The sequence below is a fragment of the Simochromis diagramma genome, unplaced genomic scaffold, assembly GCF_900408965.1.
Source record: "Simochromis diagramma unplaced genomic scaffold, fSimDia1.1 OVJJ01000031.1, whole genome shotgun sequence".
NCBI lineage: Eukaryota > Metazoa > Chordata > Actinopteri > Cichliformes > Cichlidae > Simochromis > Simochromis diagramma.
The window spans coordinates 957820-978714 of NW_024386983.1; the positions used below are offsets into that span (position 1 = coordinate 957820).

General features: G+C 45.9%; 1 protein-coding gene across 1 annotated transcript in view; it reads right to left on the reverse strand.

The window, feature by feature from the left end:
- Positions 1–4869: 4869 nt before the first annotated feature.
- timm50 (translocase of inner mitochondrial membrane 50 homolog (S. cerevisiae)) overlaps positions 4870–20895 on the reverse strand; it is a 30144-nt gene continuing 14118 nt past the window's right edge. The window contains exons 5-11 of the mRNA XM_040039618.1: positions 17429–17487; positions 17121–17240; positions 15355–15459; positions 15038–15136; positions 7623–7779; positions 7314–7420; positions 4870–7237 (exon numbers count right to left, since the gene is read on the reverse strand). Coding sequence (XP_039895552.1) covers positions 7139–7237; positions 7314–7420; positions 7623–7779; positions 15038–15136; positions 15355–15459; positions 17121–17240; positions 17429–17487 — 746 coding nt within the window. The 3' untranslated portion in view covers positions 4870–7138. The remainder of the gene's footprint in view (positions 7238–7313; positions 7421–7622; positions 7780–15037; positions 15137–15354; positions 15460–17120; positions 17241–17428; positions 17488–20895) is intronic.

Sequence of the window (20895 nt, forward strand, 5' to 3'; positions counted from 1 at the left end):
ACCAGCAGGAAGCATCAGCGGACAATATGCACATATTCAATCGCGCGCCATCTGCTTATCGATCAGACCCCCCCTCCTCCTCAGACACACGCGCGCCACGCGCTTCGCCTCCTCCAAATGAGTATGTGCGCGTGCCCCTGCGCACGGGAGCGACAGGTTGATGCAGGTGAGCCTCAGTTGCTGCTTTTGTTTTGTTCAAAGCTTTATTGATCAGGTGAAACGCCGCGGACTGCGTCACAGCATCGCAGGTAAAGCTTCGTTTACACTGAGCGAAAGTCAGAGGTTAAAGGTCAGCAGGTGTGTGTCTGTGTCTCTGAAGTGAGGAAGAGGAGGCCCAGTGCTCCATCAGCCCGAGCTCTGCTCCTCCTCCTGAGGAGGTTTTACTGCCGCCGGAAGGACCTGAAAGGCTTCACACCTCCATCGCCTCCTTTTGTCCTCCAACACGTGCCCAAATGGCCCGAGGAGAGGCGGCACGAGCTTTTGTTCAGGTGAGACGACACATGGCGTGTGCCGCCCGCGAGGAGGATAAAGGAGGTGTCTGGGGGGGGAGGCAGGCCGTGGGAAAGTCTCAGGTGTGAACAGCTTGGTGCGTTCACAAAAGTGAGCGAGGCGTCAACTCTGACACCTGAGCAGACATGCGCAGATAAACAAACGCTCTGCATCAGGAGGAGGGGGCGTAGTCTGGAGGGTCCTGAAGGAGCAGGCAGGTAAATGACAGAGCACGGTGAAGTCTCACCTGTGAATCAGGGACTGTGTTAGCCCCGCCCACACGAACAAAGTTACATTTTTTATTTGTTTAAAGGTTCATTTAGTTAATTTTATAGTTTACTGAATTTATGGAATTCATAATTTAGTCTCTGAAACATTTTATTCTACTGTAGACGTTTTTACTCAGTTTTTTTAAATATTTAATTTATATATATATTTTTATATCTTTCTTATATTTTCTTATATTTTTAAAGAGTTTTTTTCTTTTTTTTCTTACTTTTAGACTCAGAATTTTCATTTAATTTTCTTACTTTAAATATTTCTGTTTTTTTGTTTTTAACTGTCATTTAAATTATTATCTCCTTTGTTTTATTTTACTTTTTATAATTTACTTGAGCGCTCGTCTTGTGAGTAGTTTTACCTTTAGGAGATATTTCGCTTTGTCATATTGATAATAAATGTTGAAATTATCCCCCCGGTGTAAGTAAAGTGTGTTTCAGTGTAAATGCGACACCTGGGCTGGTTTAGTGTTTTTGGGGCTGCAGTCTGCTGCCTTCTGTTAGCGTGTGACAGCTGAACAGCCGTGAGCTGCTGTGAGGCAAATGGAGGAGTCATAAAGCTCTGCGGCAGCCTCGGCGTTCCCAGGTTCACACCTCCACGCTGAGTGGGAAGTCTGAGTGGAAGCACATTTAGGTCCCAAACCTCCCAGCCTGCACTCAGACACGAGCCGCGGCTCAGATCAGTGCAAACGAAGCCAGACTTTGTGTTTGTGAACATTTCGACCACATCACGTGTTCTTCTTCGTCTGTCTGCCCTTTTGTCTCCGCTCTTATGCGAGCTTTCTCAGATCGGGGAATCAAACGAGCAGCTCAGGGTCCAGTCTGGCCCACTGGAGCTTTTGCAGTGTCAAAAATGCAGCAAACTCTTGAATACTTTCAGCTTTCTCAGAAAAACACAGCACAGTACCTGCTGAGGCGATGACAGCTGTGGGTGGAGATACTGTTGGAACATCTGTAGATGTGTGATCATTAAATGTGAACTTTTACTTGTTATGGAAGTTTGACTCCTGGAAGCCTCAGACTTTGAGTCATGGCAGTGAGTTTGGGATGAAAAATGAAGCTGTTATTAATCAGGTGGTTCTTTCTGTGTTTGTGAGTCCATCAGTTTTAACAAAGATCTCCAACACCACTGGCTGACCTACAGCCCAAACCACGACAGAGCCTCCACCGCAGCTGGCTGCAGACTGACTGCTGAGCCTCTCTCCTGACCATGATGTGGACCCATTTCTCCATCACACCTGTTCCTCTGATCTTCAGCCCAGTTCTTGTGTCATTTTCATACCTCCAGCCTTTCCTTCAGTTTCCCTTCATTAAGCACGGCTTCCTGACAGCTGCCCATCCACTGAGACCATTTCGCTGAGGCTTCAGTGAGCAGTAGATGGTCGTCTCTCAGGTTCTGCTGTAGAGTTTTTATAAACAGGTGACCGTCACAGATTTGTTGTTTAATTAAAGTTAAACCTCCAACATTTGGAAGATGATCTTTGATGAGTCTTTTTTGTGGGTGCGTTTTTAGCATGAGCGTTTTTCATCATCTGGGAACATCTGGGAACATCTGGGAGTTCATTAACGGTTTAATCTCACGGTCTGAATGACGTCACCAGAAATGATCACAAACTGATCAGCTGTATTGATCTGTGAAAGAAAACCTATGGACCTGATGGTTTCTGTTTAAGATGGAAGCGCCACAACTTAAAAAGGACACACGCACACACACGTGCACGTGGAGCGGCGGATTTGGGCGCGCGCTCGCTCACCTCACTGCCTGTTTGCAGGTGGGCACTCTCACAACATCATGTGCTCGTTGTGTCCGCGTTTATTTTAAAGCTGCGGTCTCCAACCTTTTTTGCGCCACGGACCGGTTTATGCCCGACAATATTTTCACGGACCGGCCTTTAAGGTGTCGCGGATAAATACAACAAAATAAAACTAGTACCGGTACCGAAAAAAAGAAGATTTATTCATAACACACGTGAAAAGACCCAGGAAAACCGAGTAAACGATAAAAACGATAACAAAATAACGCTGAAAACCGATAAAAACCCTGAAAACCAGACATTTCACACCTGAGCCTCAACTCTCGCGGCCCGGTACTAAACGACTCACGGACCGGTACCGGTCCGAGGCCCGGGGGTTGGGGACCGCTGTTTTAAAGCAAATCAGGACATTTTCAGCATTTCAAGCAGGAACCAGCAAATAGTCGGTGTCGGCATGATCACACCTTCCTGCATCAGTCAGCAGATGGAAGGAGGGGGGCTGATGCTTTAAAATGGAAATGAACTTTCCATTTCTGGTGTGAAACGAGCCTCACCTGGCCGTCAAACACTAATCAGCTAGTTAACCAATCACAGGTCTCTGCAAATGAGTCTGAACTTCAGTCACATCGTTTCTGAGGTCAAATCCTCAGCGGTGCTGCAGAAAACGACATCAAATCTTTCGTTGTCATCGTGGATCTCACGTCGCGTGCACAGAGACGACAATCAAAGCTTCATTTTTACTGAGAACATTTCAGAAGAACAGATTGTTGCTGTTGTTATGAAACCATGCTTTTGTGTTCCTTTATGAATGTCGGTGCTACATTTAAGAACACAGCATGCATTCGTGCTTTATGTGCATCAGTTTGCATCGGCAGGAAGTTAAATCTCAGACTTGGAGAACAGGACTGAGAATGGAAACAAGCTCCTGGATCCTGCAGATCTGGATCTGTGTCACGAGTCGGACAGAGCATCAAATGTGATGAGTTTGAGCTGAGGAGCCGTGCTGGCGGGTTGTTTTGATCACACTGAACTAAATGTAGAAAAACACATTTTTCTCTGCCGCTCATTATAAACGGATGGGTCATTAAATGTGAACTTTTCCGGGATGGTACTGATTTCACACCAAAGTAAAAGAATCTGGAGCTATTTTTGTTATTATGCAGCAACTTGAGATTTCAGGGCCCACCTGTGGTTAAATGAACCGCCCCTGCTCTGTGAAGTCAGCCGCGGTCTCCTTATTTAATCCTGTAATCTGTAAAAACAGACTTTTTAAACCACTCCATCCTCAGCAAACGGCAGCATGTGGGGGGGCTCATCACCCACTCTGGATAAATGAAGATCTGCTTTAGTTTGTGTTTGACTTTCTATTTAATCTGTTTGCCTTAAACCCCGAGCAGCCCACAGCTCCCACTGCACAAACAGCAAGAAAGTGGAAAGTTACTGCTTCAATTATTTAAAGACGGCCGCCTCCCCTTTGCTAAGAGTCCAAAGTAGAGTTTATGAGAGGGATTTATGTCTAATATATTTCCAGTTGAGTTTGGCAGGACTCTGTGTGTATTTGCACTTTATGAGCAGTTAGGAGGGTCAAATATTTGGAGTCTGAATGGCAAAGTGTTCCAAATATGCTATTTATACATTTATTCACACAGGAGTGTTCTGGGTTTCATCACTGCCTGTAGTAAACACCAGGAAAACATGCAAAAATAACCCTGAGCCTACCCAGCACATAGCCTGGACCAATTCATACTTTTCAGTGATAATTTAACACGTATAATACATATAAAACACAAATTACACCAGGCTGTCAGACACCAAAACTTGGTGTAATTTGTTACCACCTGCATCTCACAGGTGGTACCTGTCCCGCCTCCACGGGACATAAACGTGCTGTGAAGAGAAAAACATATTTACAGGTTCTGGGCACCACGGGGCTCCTGCTGTAACTCCAACAAAGAGCACATTTCTCACGTTCGGCCCAGCGCCGGCCTCATTTTCCGTACATTAAACGTATACAGCAGCGCCGCACATGTTCTATTAAAACTCGGCACGAACGCTTCTGCGAAGCCCGAGGAGCAGCCAGAAGATCAAAAGCATCCCGGCCGTGTCCTCCTCTGTCCAACGCGCTCAATAACAGCACGTTTCAGATGCATTTGTTAGAGGGAAGCATCCTGAACCAGCGCAATCTCATTAAAAGAGGGAAAATTCAAAGCTTGTAAACAGCGAAGGGAAAACTATAAAACCTAAAATGATTCATATTATGAGCCTGAAACGCCAAAGATTCCACCGATTTACACTTTAAAAAGACCGAAGAAAAAGCAGGAAAATCCACACATCGTCACGCTGGTCGGTTTGATTTATTCTGGGTTTATTACCAATGGTGAGTTTACATCAACATGCATATTGAGACGAATGATCTCTGGACTCGTTGCTCTGGAGAAAGAATAAAACTCGGAGGCCTCGGAGGGCGGCGATCGTCGGTTTATCTGCAGCAGATCTGACTGAAAGTCTTTGTTTTTTCCTAAATGAGTGTAAAGCAGAAATGCAGCACGCCGTCCTCTTTGTAAAACACGCTGCTGTTTAAAGCCAAGAACGAGCCACCGCATCAGACTCGTGTACAGCGCTGTGCACAGGTCTTACGCCTCTCCTCTAATCTTTATACTCTGCAGGAAAATGAGAACCAAGTGCAGCGATTTATTGAAACACGGTCTCTATGAGGCAGAAACGGGTGACAGTATTTGAGTGGACACCTTTATTCTCCAGCACAGGCTGTAAAATCTCTCCAGGCTTCTTGAAGGACACGCAAAGCTCTTCTGTTCTTGTTCTGCTCTGCCGGGAGGATCCCACACTGCTTCAGTAATGCTACGCTGCAGGAGGCTGCACTGTGCGCTTTCACTGCGTTGGGATCATTGTCAGGCTTTGCAGAAGGATCAAATTCAGTCTGATGGTACTTTGTTAAAACTGATGAATCGAACGTCACTAACTGAAATCCAGACCCAGCCTCCACTGTGGCCTCACTGTTGGACCTCCTCTGTACATATCGCCAAAGATTTGGACTCATCGCTCCCTCTGACCTGTTGTTACCGAGTTTCAGTCCAGTTCTTGTGTAGTTTGGATGGTTCAGCTGAAGGCCCCGTGATTTTTAGGCTGAACACTTGTTGTTTTGTCCGCCACTTGTCCAGTTTCCTCACATTTTTTAAGGACACACTGCACACCGTGCGAGATCCGCCAGGTTTTCTGCAAATAGTTCAGAGAATCCATTGTTGGTCCAAAAATGACATTTTATGACAAACTACTATCTTCAGGATTTTTCACAGATTCAACTAAAGAAACTAGAATAAATCATCGGTTTGTGTGACAGGCTGCTTTCATCAAAGAGCCTGAAGATAAACTTTAAGATGGATTCTGGCAAGTCGTTATGTGCAGAGACATAACGACTTTACCTCGGAGCCTTTATGATGCCTGAGTGATGAGGTCAGAGTTAAATGGAAACAAAGAAAAACGTCTGAAAATGGTCAGGTACGAGGACTGGAAACGAGGGAACACTGAAGGATCTTCAGAAAGCTGGAGGAGGATTCTTTGTGAAAAAGTCTGACTGCTTGGAAGCAAAACAGAGAGAAATGAGGGGTTGCTTAAGACTTCTGCACAACTGTGTACAGCACAGGAACCAGGCGTGGCTCGGCATGCATCTTTGGTAGCTTCGTCACGTGGAGGTGATCTCTGTGGATCGATCACATGTTCAGTCGGGGTGGCAGGTCGGGTCAACACTTCAGGCTCTCTGACGTGTTCCTTGAGGTGCTCCCGAACACGTCTGCTGGTGGCCTAATATTGCCGAGCTATGCAAGCTAACGTGATCTAGTTTGATCTAATGAAGCCCTCATAGGACCAGACCAGGTACGACAGGTGAGCCACCCCGAGCCAAACACTGTCGCCAAGATTTCCTCCACTCCTCCAACACAGTCTGTTGTTCTTCCTCAGAGTCACGTCTCACACACCAGGATGTGCTCACACAGACAGAACATCACAAGACCTCATCCCTCTCGCTGTTACGTCCTGGACGCATATTCGTCTACGCCACGGCGGCCGACGCCGCTTGGCGCTCTGACATATTCACCAAACTCTCATAAATGCTACTTATTGTTTATTTGTATCATTATAAACAATATTCATGATGTGACGTTCGCCTCCAACAGCACAGTCTGAGACACACACACAGGAACAGAAAATAAAATACACATTCTCAAAGTGTGGCAGATGACAGCTGATCTCAGGTCAGATCCAGTGAGCGGCGAGGCGACCGGAGCTGGAGTGGCGACGGCAGCGCTGATTCCCGATCAGCCTCCAACCACCAGCAACCAGAGTTTAGACCGACCTGGATCCTCTTAAATGCTTAAAAATGCATCAGGTGTCACAAAGATGAGGCCCCACCTCCACAAAAACCAGGAAGTGCAGGGCCAGTTACAGTCCTAGCTCCGGTCCAGCGCAACAGCCCCGCCCACTGAGACGTCCGTGACGGCGGAGACCATTCGCCTGCAGCACACGGGTCTCTCCCCTCCTCTCTCTCTCACCCTCACCTTGGACGAGTGATAGGTGGAAAGCGAGCAAGGGAGGGGGTGGGGCTCATTGCTGCTTGGAGCGCCAAAACCGCGAGGCGATGGAGCCGATCGAGAGTCCCTGTTTCTTCTGCTGGGAGAGCTCGGACAGACGCTGCTCCTCCTCCTGACGGGCAGAGAAAACAGAGTCAAAGCCGTTCCAGGTGAAACCTGTGACAGGTGCGTTTGATTTCTGCTCCTACCTGTGCCAGCTGAGCCTGTCGGCGCTTGAAGGCCTCGATGGGGTCTTCCTCCAGCGCGTAGTTCTCCAACACCGAACGCACGTCGTCCACGCCGCTCATAGCGATGGCTGACGGGAGAGGAGGAGACGGAGGAGGTGAAACAACAACAGACAGGAAACACGGGAAGGTCAACCAATCAAACATGAGCTTAGTGACAGTAGAGGGATGCACTGACGAACACAAGAAGCAGAAGTCAACTACAAAAACAAATTAAGTTAAGGAACGGCTGGGTGACAGGACGGTCCCCGAACGCCTCGCCGTGCGTCTTACTCTTGAGGAAGTTGGCGAGGTCGTAGAGCGTTCGGTCCTCAGAGTTTCCGTCCCATTTCTTCAGAGCCAGGCCGTTGAAAGGCTGCAGGCTGAACGCCTCCCGCTTACAGTCCACCACGATGACCTTACTGCTGTCGCGGTTCAGACACGACACATCCTAAAAGACACACACACACACACACACACACACACACACACACACACACACACACACACACACACACACGTTTACTCTCCTGCTGCAGATAAAATCACTAATTCGATGACTGATGAGATAAACGCCTCCTCCATCACTCCAGCCCGACTAAAGTTGACACTGGTGATCTTTCATGCCTCATCAAATAAGAGACTCCATTACCTTAATGACCCTTAAGGTAACACTTGCTAGCCCCAGCTGGTCTGTGTGTGTGTGTGTGTATTCATATCTTTGTAGGGACCAAAAATTGGAAATCCTCACGAGTCTGAAGGTATTTTTCAGACTCAGGATGTGGTTTTAGTGTCAGGGTTACAACTGGGTTATGGTTGGGTTTAGGCTCAGGGTTAGGCATTCACTTTTGATGGTTAGGGTAAAGGGCGAGGGGAAGCATTATTTCAATTAGATGTCCCCACAAGAAATGAATACCCGACGTGTGTGTGAGTGAGACAGATGGAGAGGGACTGTCTGTGGCCCAATCATCCTCCACGTCCTCACAGCTGATGAAAGAAGGCCGCCGTTCTCCTTCACGTTGTGTTTGTGTGAAGGAATCAAGCTGCCACTGAAGAATCGGACCTTCTCAGTCTTTTACGCCATTGTGGAGCAATTTTGGCCGCTCTTCTTTCCAGCATTGCTTCAGTTCATTGAGATTTGAACGGTGGATCTAAGCACAGCTCTCTGAAGGTGTCAGCAGGCTGAGCAGTCTGGACTTTTTCTTTTTCAGGATCTCTGCAGTTGAGGACAAACCTCTCCACATTGGTATCATCCATTTGAAGGACGCTGTTCCAGAAGTGGTTTATTCAGCCTTTGTAAACCTCAGCTAAGGAAATGGCCTCGTAGCCCTCCCTCAGCAGACGCTTCTCTAAGATCACTGCTGATTGCAGACCTGCAAACTGCCCAAACCTCTGCTTTTATAGGGAAGCTTGAGCTTTCAGATGATCGGTTAATCAGTGCATTTGGTAGCCGACACCTGGCTGCTCCTTTCCCTCTTCCACATATTGTTTGTGCAGTTAGTCTTCGTTTCAGGTACATGAATAATGACTATGAATGTAAGTGACGTAGAGAAGATGCAATAGAGCAACATGGCGTGGGCGTCTGACAACGACGGTCTCTGATCTTAATTAGAGCTCTTATGATGCCATGTGACCAATAAAAGCCGTCTGAAGCCTGTCATGTTGAATGTTCTAAATACTTGACGATTCAAACTGTGAAACATTGGCTTCACTCTAGAACGGCAGCTGGACGGGACTAAAGCAGGAGTTTGCTCCAGGTTGGGGGTTAACTAACACACACACACACAGTTACGTCAATGAAAGGTCGCGCCCCGACAACTTCCCCAGCACCACACTTCTCCGTCTTTGTATGAAAATTCCTCTCGTCAAATCTGCCGTGCGATGTTATTGGCAGGCGCCATCTGTGGCTGCCCTCTCCGTTGGGAGATTAGAAATAGGAATGACATCTACTGCTGTGCAGCGTCCAGCAGAGGAAACTTTGCCGTCACAGACGCTCACAAACACCAGCGTGACTCCCTCCTGCGAGACCCTCGGCTCATGTTCTCGACAAATTGGGCAGCAGCGTTTTTACAGAGTCTGTGAAGTGCTAAGAAATGCTGCACACACTCACAAATACAGTTTAGGTAAATGTGTTATGTACTGTACTGCAAGCTGACAGTAAGATTCTACTTATCCCAATCATATCAGAGCCTGACTCCGCCCACTGCATGGTCTTGAAAAAGACCAAAACATTTATTTGGGTCATTTCGAGCTGGATGGCTCCTCCTCTCCAACATCTTCTCCCTCTGATGTCTTGGAGCACTGCAGTAGTTGGCAGATGCATCAGTTTGAAGAGTCCGCTTGTCCTGTTATTGATGGACCAGCATGCAGTCTGTAACAGTGGGGCCAATACTTAAGGTATACTTAGCTAGAACCGGGTTGAACCTTCTTTTTCCTTCAGAGCCGTTTTAATTCTTCATGTCTCAGATTCCTCGACATGACAGTGTCACACAGCTGCTGCACGTCTATGACCTCCCACTCCACTACATCATAAAAAAAAAAAGACTATTTGATTAAGATTAAGTGACTGTGGATGTTTGAGTGAACGTCACGGTCAAGAAACCAGTTTGATGATCTGAGTTCGTAACGTGGTGATTTATTCTGTGGAGTTTGAACGATGCTCGGCTGGTACTGAGGAGAGAAGAGTCCACCAAGGAAATAACTCCCACACCATCACACCAGCAGCCTGAACTGGTGACACAGGCACGATGGATCCATGATTTTATGACGTTTAGCCACATTCTGACCAGGTTTGTCTTTCCGGTCTTCTGCTGCCCAGTTTTGGTGAGTCTGTGTGAGCCGTCGTCTCATTTTCCTGTTCGTAGCTGACAGGAGTGACACTCATTGTGGTCTTCTGCTGCTGTAGCCCAGCTCGAAGCGCTCTGTCCATTCTCCTCTGACCTCTGGTATCAACAAGTCATTTTCTCGCGGAGAACTCCTGCTCATAGGACATTTTCGAATTGGACCGTTTTCTGTAAACTCAGATGGTTGGTGGAAGAATCCCAGCAGATTAGCAGTTTCTGCACAGTGCATGTTCAAAGTCACTAAAATCACATTTCTTTCCCATTCTGGTGCTCAGTCTGAACTTCAGCAGGTCTTCCTGGGCGTGGTTATATGCTCTACATCTTTAACCATAACTATTGTTGCAGTTCATTACTGCCTTTTTTAAACTGTATTTATTCTTTTTAACTGTTTTGCTTATTGCACTGTAGAGGCTGGTGAGAAACAGAATTTCGTTTCAGGCTGGGCAACTCCATAAAAATGACAAACTTGTTGAGTCTACATGTGACTGGCTGATTAAATATTTACTGAAACAAAATATCCTTGAAATTCAAAAAGTAAGCCTTAAGTTTATTATTTAACTCTGTGCTTAAAGATGTTACTCTGAGCAGCTCTTTGTGGTTTCATTGGGATATTGTCTGAGTTAATGAGTGAAATCTACTTTATATTAATGTTAAATGTATTCTGAGTTTGTTATAACAGATTAAGGTCATTTTTAGAGTGAGAAGCGTGCACATGTACGTGAACCAATACAAGAGCTGGGATCCCTTCAGTGTGTTTTAGTGTCTGCAGACCTCCTGATTTGGGGTTTTGCATATATAAACTAAACATCAGGCTTAAAATTAATGATTTAAAAATAACGAAGTTAATCCAACTGTTGCGTTTCTTATCCGGCAGCAGCCAACAAACAATAAGACGTCTGATCCACTTCAGGCCAGCAGCCGACGCTCGGATGCAGGCCAGCCAACAATAGGCAGAGGAAGGGTTAACGCTGAGGTAATTATCTCATTGTGGTGTTAGTTTAATATTCCTGAAGGAATATCAGACAGTGGAGAATAAAACGGCTGGTAGAACAGGATCAGTATGCCTCATTAGACCGAACGTCCGCCACAAACCCAGATTATACTCTGTGAAATAAAAAGACAGCCATTGTTTTTCCAACTCAGCGGTCGAGCATCCATGCAGAGCAGCTTTGCTCATTTTTAGGTGCGGAATAAGAAAAAAAAGCTAAAATAATAACTAATGTAGACGATGCACAGATATAATTACATTTTAAAGTTTTATTTAAAAAGCACCACGCACCGCCAAGGTGCTCGTTACTGTAAGGTAAATATCCTCAATGATACAAAGAGAACCCCAACAGTCAGATGATCCCTGTGGAGCAAGCACTTGGCGACAGTGGGAAGAAAAAAAACCCTTTTAACAGGAAGAAACCTCACAATCCAAGTGACAAACGAAAGAGCATCCATACAGACTGATCGGTGCTAAATAGTTCCCCTAAATCTGAGGGACTCGGAAAAAACTGGAACCAAAACCGGAAAATTAGCCAAAATGCATTTTTTTGAAGTTTTGTCCAGTTACAGAAAAGAAAACAGACTTCAGATTGAGACTCTGTGATGTCTGTTTGAAGCCTGATGGTGTTTGTTTGGATCAAACTCGTCCACGGCTGCTAAAAGCACAGCCACAGGCATCATTAAACAACTGTTTTAATTTCACAGGGACTTAATAACTTTCTCTTGTTGCCATATACAGCACTTTAACTCTCTCTCAGCATCTGTTGCATTCAGCCTGTCTTGGCATTATGGAGATGAGCTGGTAAAGTGTGTCTTTGCTCTGGGAAGTAGGTTAAACCAGCTCCTTCCAGCCTCCACCCAGCTCTTTAATGCACAGAGATGGCAGTTGGAGGGAGACAGAAGGAGGAGGAGGACGAAGAAAGTGGGGTGAGGGAGGGTGAAAGGGAGGTGACATAAGAGGAAGAGGGGAGAAAGGAAGCAGAAGGTTAATGAGGCCTGAGAGGGAGAGCGAGGGGAGGAGGAGGAGAAATCAATTTGTGCAGCAGAAGGCGAACATGGAGAGAGGACACGGGGGTGACGCAGCACCGCCGAGCTGCTGTAGCAGAGTTTAGAAACTTAAACTTCCTGCTCACGGTTTCATCTTCTGGAAGGAGCTGGAAAGTAAAAGTTTGGGCACAAAACCTGATCAGGCAGTAGTAGTGGATTATCGATTAGTTTGGTCTGGTGGTGCAACAGAGGAGAAACTGCAAATGGTACAAAATGGAGCAGCACGAATGCTTCTTTGTTGTGCGCATAGAACAGATGTTGCTAACTGTAAACTTCATGCTTCACTTGGATTTATCAGAAATATGTCCGCTCAGATTCTTTCTGTATTTTGTATAGAAAATGTGTTTCACTGTATTTATAATTGAGCCATTTGTTAACTTTGTAATATACTGCATTATTTAATTGGTTCAGTCTGTTACTGTCTTAGAGCAGGGGTCTCAAACTCGTGGCCCACGTCAGCCCTAGAAAAGAATAATCTTTATTATCCAACGGATAAGAAATCTCGGTTACAGAGCTCTTACAGCACGGGAAAATAAAATATAAAAGGAAGACACAAGGTGGTCCTATAAACATAAGCAACCAAAGTTCGTATATACAGGTAACAATGTGCAGAATATGTATAGAAAAATTGAGAAAATTGTACCATAAACAAACAGGCTGGTGAGTAAGACGACCAAAGCATGTTAAGCTGCGTCATAGAGTCTGACAGCTGCTGTAATGACCTCCTTCCTACTGCTGAACGAGCTGCTCGGTGTTCAGTCTCATGCAGGGGCGGGAGGTGATGTCCGTGATGGATGTTAGCTTAGACAACATCCTCTCCTCCCAGCCTGCTCGATGGACCTCAGCGGACAGTCCGGGACAGAGCTGGCCCTCCTGACCAGTTTGAGTTCCCCCCGTCCCTCTCTGCCACTCCACCATGACAGCAGACCGCAGCATAGAAAATCGCAGACGCCACCACAGTGTCGTAAAAAAACTATATTGATGTGAAGAAATATAACTCAGTTTGGCCCTTGAAGTGACTCTTTGTGTTCGGAGGATTTGTTCGTTGTTGAGTCCAATGTTGAAATAAGTTCTTTAAATGATTGAATATGAAGCGACATGAGCAAAGAGCACAAACCTGCTGAGGCTGTGTTAGCTCAGTGAGTCACATGTCTGTGTTTGGATTGTGTGAAATACAAACACACTGACAGCAGCAGTGCTGCCACGTGTGTGACCGACTCAGACGACCGACGGCTTTATTTGGTGCTTCAAGGCTTCAGTTAGTTAAGGGGGAGGAAAAAAATGTGTTCACGTTTTGTTTTGTTATACAATATTTAAAATTTACAAAACAAACAAACAAACAAACAAAACGCTACAATTTCAGAAATATTTGTGGGCGTTTCCTTGTTTGTTTTTGTACTACTTGAACACTAAAGTGTCAGCAGAGGCTCGCGGCTCATTTCAGTTTCAGACCCGTTTCTGAGCAGAGACGCTTTTATTACACGGAGCAAAAAAAACCAATAAAACTGGGTTTAAAAAACTTTCTTTGGTCTGACCTTCAGGTAGAAACCGTGTGCTGAGGCACTGACGGCTAATTTAAATGTTATCAGCGTTTACCCGACACTGATAACATGATAACACACGCCAACGACAGGAGGCATCGTTGTTTCCCTGCTGCAGGTAACGGGGATCAGATACTAAACGAGCACAGCACCCTGACCTCACCTGCAGCACAGCAGCTCTGTAGAAGAACCAGTCAACTAACCATAAACTGCACAGTGAGTGTGGACGGACACCTCAGCGTTTTAATTAATGAAGGAAGACAAAATGAACAAAGACTATGTTAGTTGGACGTGTTTCACTGTTAACAGTCGACTTAAGCGAACGAGATGCTTTGGGATGATTTTAGTTAAACTCGCCACGCCCCGCCCTTCACAGAGGGGGCGCCGTCTCGTTTTAAAATTTACATTGTGAGATTATAATATTATCTTATGCCACGTTATGCCCTGATTAATGATTGTGAAACTATTATGTAGGTTTAGTTTGCATTATTCTCCTGAATTAGAAGAAGGTGAAACGATTACATTTGTTAAACTGATCGGTATTACATCAGACTGCTGATTTATTGTGAATGAATGGTATTGTTTATGATGCATTATACTGCTGAGTTATAAGAAATACTGTTTTCAGAGTCAGGACTTTGCTTTTTCTGATAGTGGAGGAGTCAGAGCACATTCCACGGGAGCTTCACTCCCGCCGTTGTTAAAGGCAGACGAAATAGGGAGCCAAGGCCAAGTCAGGCTCGCTAGGAGTTAGGAAAATGTGAATGTTTAGGCTTTTACGACTAGGTGGGGGTCAACGGTGGCTATAAGAGTTTGAGTAATGCTCCACCATTTGGAGATCGATGCTGTCGGTGGGCAGTGTTCATCTCCCCACGCGTGTGTTCATTAAAATCATTGTTTGACCGAAGCTCTTCTGGACCAGTGTTGTGTTTGTGCTCACCCTCAATATCTGAACCCGCAACAACATCCATCCAGAAATCAGCACTAAAGATGGTTTAACGCATGAATAAAGTTATCTAACACAAGCTGAACACTTCTTTAACTGAATCTAAAACTTTAACACTTTTTATTATTAAAATGTAAAAGAAATTTAGGATTTTTTGAGCCACAAATTCAAACTGATGTGAAACATGAGATTATTCCAAAGGTTTGTTGGTCAAAAACACCTTTAAATGTATGTTAGTGTCCTTTAAGTCAACATTTCTGTCATGTCAGGCTGACATAACACCACACAGACGAGCACCTCAGCAGTAACCGCACACACACACGCGCACACACACACACACACCTTGATATGATGTCCCTCCACGTAACGTGTTGCGTCTCTGAAGAGACGGTACATGACGAAACCCTGAGGGTCGATGCTGTCGATCAGAGGATACGCCGTCTGCACACGAGAGGAAGCACAAAGCATGGATGCAAAGAGCGGATTTAATGTGTCGTCACGCCTCAGATTAGTAAATAAGACAGAAACACGCTCCTCTCCCCCCACGTGAGCTCAAAGTGGTACGATCCCATTAAAGAGGGCCGACCTGTGGGCCCGTGTGGAAACAGCAGGAGAGGGAACTGTAAGCCGTCTCTATGAGCAGCTGCTGAAACGCTCACCATGCCGGTCTCTGCGGTGAAGACGACGATCTCGTAGAGCGGCGCCACCTGCTGGAACAGGTAATCGATGCCCGGACGTTTCTTAAAGCGCCAACCTGTTGCCAACTGCAGAGAGAAAGAGCAGCTGTTTAAACACATCTGGATTGAAGCGTAGGGTTTCCAGCTGCTGCTCATCATGAACAAAGTCCTGCAGCTTTTTCTGCACTTTGGTGGACGCGAGCAGTTTGCTTCCCTTTCTGAGTTTCTCTGTTTATCATAATAAAGTTTTATCACATGTGTTGTTAAGAATACAACACAACACAGTGTCTGCGAGACCAGAAAAGAGTCGTTAATAAAGGTTACATGAATCGTTCTGCAAAAGTATGAAGGCGTGAGGCACCGACAGCTGCAGGAAGGAGATCTGACAGCCACTGTCTGGGCACGCTCAGAGGTCGTGACCTCGTCGCTCAGGCTGCTTTGAGTTAAACAGATAAAACAAGCTTTGTCCCATTATCACCTGTGTGTGTGTGTGTGTGTGTGTGTGTGTGTGTGTGTGTGTGTGTGTGTGTGTGTGTGTGTGTATAACAGGAAGGAAGGCTGACACGGTCCAGCAGGTGAACGTGTTTGCCTGCTTTAACCGGCGGCAGGTGTTGGCTGCTGCACACCTGTCAGGTAAGAGGCGTGTTTTACACGAGTGAAAAGGAGCAGACACTGAGACGAGCGGACAGGTGGTGGACACGCCTCCAGCACATCCTCCACCTGTCTCTCCTGAACTGTAACCTGTTTGTTAAAGGATCATTTCAGGATTATTCAGTCTTGAGGAGTTCACTGTAGCTCTTTGTGTGCTTCAAGTTTAAGGGAACGAGGACAGGAAACGAGGACAATAAGAGGCCAAGCACAAGCTCGCAGCAGCTTTCTAAAAAACAGCAGGTGAGGAGCCCTGGAAGCAGGAAGCTACGTACCACAGCTCTAACTCGGGTTTCTTTGTTGGCGACTAATGGAGTTCATCTCCTGAGACACTGTTTGGCCAAACAATTAATATCCATTCTCTTCCGTTTATGTAATTCAAGGTCACAGGGGGAGGAGCCTATCCCAGCTGTCTCAGGGTGGGAGGCGGGGCACACCTTGGCCAGGTCGCAGGTCTGTCACAGGGATAACACAGCATCCATCCCGTTTTGGCTGCAGCAGGTCTCCTTTCTAGAAATCTGGCTAAATGTATTAGACCCTCCAAAACGTGACGATCCAGAGTTGCAGTCTTACACGCCTCTCTCAGCTTCTCACCTCCCGTTTTCCACCAAAGGCCCATCAGAAAACATCATCTACAGCTACTCTCAGTACCATTGGTTTAGGTGGTCTTGACTCCAAGTCTACTTTATACAGATAAGGTGCTGGGATCAGGGGTATCTGTAATTGACCGATTATAATCTGTGGGGCTGGTTGTAAAGGATCAAATACACCACGCTGTTGCTTTGCTCCGAGTTCACACCTCTGCAGGGCTGACAGAGCACTGACAGAGCACTGACAGAGCACTGACAGAGCACTGACAGAGCACTGACAGAGCACTGACAGAGCACTGACAGAGCACTGACAGAGCATGCTTCTTCTGCCTGCTGATTCCTCACCTTCATAACGTTCTGAAGGAAGTTGGAAAAACTTGACTAATTTAACTTTCACAGTTTTCAGTTCTGTTCAGTTTCAGTGGGATTGCTGCAGTGTTACCCTCCAGCTTCCCATTGGACCGTTTATAATCGACAAAGGCTGTAAAGCTCTCGGAGAAGCAGACGTACCGACCACTCCGGGTGCAGCAGGACGTCCGTGAGCTCCAGCACCAGCGTGTAAGGAGGCTGGTAGTACGGCTCCTTCAGAGGGTCGGGGAGCAGCTTCGGGCTCGTGGGCTCGATGATCATCTGACATCATCAACGAGAGACAAACAAAGACGAGGTCACAGAGAGCCTCTAAAAGTCCGAAACAGGTAATGCAATAGTTCAACTGGCTGCACTAAAGCTGGGTCTACACTTTAATCGGATCTTAATTGTTTGATTCTCATGAAAGTTAGTTCTGGATGTTTCCATGCACCGACGCTGACTGGACTCACCTGTCTGTAGTCCTTAAAGTATTTGAAGGTTCTTCGTAACTGTTGGATGACCGGAGGGTCTGAAAGAAAAGGGAAAAGTGCCCAGTTACATAAGTGCATTGACTGTGAGACGGAGGCTGACGGTGCAGGAGATGATCAAAGAGGAGGCGGGACTCCTCTGTTAGCTGCTTAGAGCCCATTTAAAGCCGACAGATGACTGAAAGTGAGCACAGCTGTAGTTCTAATGGCTTCTGAAAACTACAACTCCCTGAGGGGATGCAAACAGCTGATAAGATCTCAGCGAGTGCGCGTGGAGCTGGACTTCCAGCCAAGCCAAGCCGACGCTGAAGCCGCAGGTCTCCGACAGCATCTTTTTATTTTCATCTTTTTCTCATTTTTATTTATCGAGGTTCCCACGGGAACCCTGGTAAATAACAGCAAAAACACACAGCATCCATGATCTTCATACATTTCTGTGAGATGGCATTGAATGTGATTATTATGTATATACTTGTATTAATTTGGCAATTTTTAAATTCACTTTTAGCTTTAACAAATGCTGGAGTAGCAGGAGGAGATCTGATTGGTCAGAATAAAACCCAAAGCTGAGCTGACTGGTTTATCAGCGTGGTGATCGGGGGAGACGATGCCGAGTCTTCGTGCTAATGACTACTAAATAACAATGACTCCATTTCCCATGGGGTGGTGGGCTCATTACTGCACACCTCTATCCTTCATCTCCCTCTAAACACAAGCACTGAGAGACGCACGCTGTGTTCCCGAGGGACTCAGTCCCCCAGAGTTCATTGCAGGAAGCGAGGGAGCCATCTGCCTGATGTGATGACACGCTGAGGAGGTGGACACACACGGTGTGGAAATATGTACATGTATATATGGTTAATAATTAGAGAGGGGCGGAGCAAAGGAGAGAGTGCATGACTCCGAATTAGAAGGTCAAAGCATCCATCCATCAAAACACGGACAGCAAAGATGGAGCTCAGATTCCTTATCGTGTTCCACTCAGCCCTGTGAAGACGAGGCCTTCATTCCCACTGCACCGCTCTGCTTTGTGTCATTAACAAGAACAACAGATCTTTTAAAAGAGGACGGGAAGGCAAACAAAGCAAGCTTAGAGCATCCAGTTTTCAAAATAAAAGACCCTGTGGAGACCTGGATCACTCTGCTCGAGCTCCAGCAGTGAGCCAGTCCTCATTAAAACTTTACAGCAGAAATAAAGGTGTTTGCAGCCTAATTTCAGCGTTCAGGTCCTGACGTTTCCCTACAAGCCAAAGACATTTATATTAGAGCTGACATCACGTGGCCCGACTGTGACCACCGTCTGAGCTCAAACACTGCAAAAACAAACCTGTACTGTCATTTAAGAACTTCAGTAATCCTGTCCTGTCTAGATTACTTTTCACTGTTTGGACCACACAGTCTTCATCAGCTGGGCCGTCTCTCATATTCTTGCTTCCTTAATTGGCTTCCAGTGAAATCTGGTATTTATTTGAACATTTATAAATAATGTGCAACACCCTACATGGCTCCTGCTTATATCTCAGATCTCCTCTGATCTTATTCCTGCCTCGCCGACCATCTAATCCACCATGTCCTTTTATATCCACATTTTGAGGTTGGATCACTTTGGAAAAGACTTCCTTCTTCCATCGGAGCTTCATTTTAAACATCACGCTAGCTCAGTTTGTTCTGGTTAGATCCCCTGTACTGCTGTCTGTGTGTGATATGTTGGTAATTCTTTAAGGTTTGCTTTTATCCAAATAATAAAATACTGTAACTGTATCCAGATGGCCCCGCCCCTCCCTGAGCCTGGTTCTGCTGGAGGTTTCTTCCTGTTAAAAGGGAGTTTTTCCTTCCCACTGTCGCCAAAGTGCTGCTCATAGGGGGTCATATGATTGTTGGGTTTCTCTGTGTGTGTTATTGTAGGGTCGACCTTACAATATAAAGACCTTGAGGCGACTGTTGTTGTGATTTGGCGCTGTATAAATAAAGTTCAGTTAAAGATGTCCAGAAGTAAACAAGGAAATGACCATGCAGGGGAGACTGACCACATTTAAATCTGGTTTCTGTTTCGATGTATACTCATATACGCATGACATTTACAGACATAAAAAAAAAAAGACAAAATGCCAACAAATATCCAGAAATATCCACAAAATCGAGAAAAAAGTCCAGAAAAAAAAATAACCAGAAAATGAGACCAAAACACCTGCATTAAGATCCTAAGAAGCCCAGAAATAACAGAACAAACATCAAAAACATGAAATGGCCACAAAGAGACAGACAACAAACTCTAAGACACACAATGACCTGAAAGGAAACATAAAACCTCCAGTGAGGTTTTTCCTGCTCTGCATGAGCATCTGTGTTCAGATTATTTGTGACAACAGCTAGATTACACACGGGGGAAAGTAGTGTGTGATGTCAGAGAAGGTATGTCCATCTTTTACATACAGGCTGTGGGGTGCTAGCAAACAGATGGTGTGAGAGTAATGAAATAAAAGAGGAGCGATAATATCCTCGAGGCTGAAGAAGAGGATGTTTACGCGTGCAGGCAGCGTGGGGTGTAAAGCGTGGCTGCTGAGTAACCTGTCCCCTGGGAGCCCCACCAAACACACCAGGAAAAGTGTGTGTGTGTGTGTGTGTGTGTGTGTGTGTGTGTGTGTGTGTGTGTGTGTGAGTGTGAGAGAGAGAGAGAGAGGGAACTCTAGGACGCCAGTGTGTGGGGATATCCTCCACAGAGGGGAGGGGGATTAATCTGGGCTTTTATCATGCTAATGGAGCAGAGGAGAGGTGATGGAGGTGGTGATGGGGGAGGAATCTGTCTTTCTGACAGTTTCTACGACTGAGAGGAGGAAGGTGGTGTTCGAGGCAACACCAGGATGTTAACCACATTTTACTGGATTACACTGGAATTTGTTTCAGTTGTCAAAATGCAGCCAAAGACACACCAAAGACTTCCTCATCAAATCGAATGAGTACACAACGTGACTGGTTTCGCTTCCTAAACGAGAATATTTTCCCTTTCTTGACTTTTCTTTTGTTTATGACTTGGAAACCTGCAACACACTCCAAACACGACCTATTCTACTGTTTCCAGCTCTGAAACAAGCCATTTTAGCACCACCTTAGATGCCCCTGTCTCTATGACCTCACAAAGATCCAAGAGAAGAGAAAACAATCTGAATCTGAGTGTTAAGAGCAGAGAAGCTCAGTAAGTTTTTACTGTTTCTGAAATAAAAAGGTGGGGGAGGAGGAGGTATGATGAAGATGACAAAGAGAGAGGGACAGAGGAGTAAGGGGATGAAGAAAGAGTTAAAGAGGGAGGTGTGTGGAGAGATGGCGTCTCTGGCCTTAAACAAAAGCCACGGTGAGGACGGGCATCTGCTGCACAACGCCACCTCCTCCTCTTCCTCAGATATCAATCGTTCGCTTTCTCTCCGGGTGACAAACGACGGCACGCCGTGGCC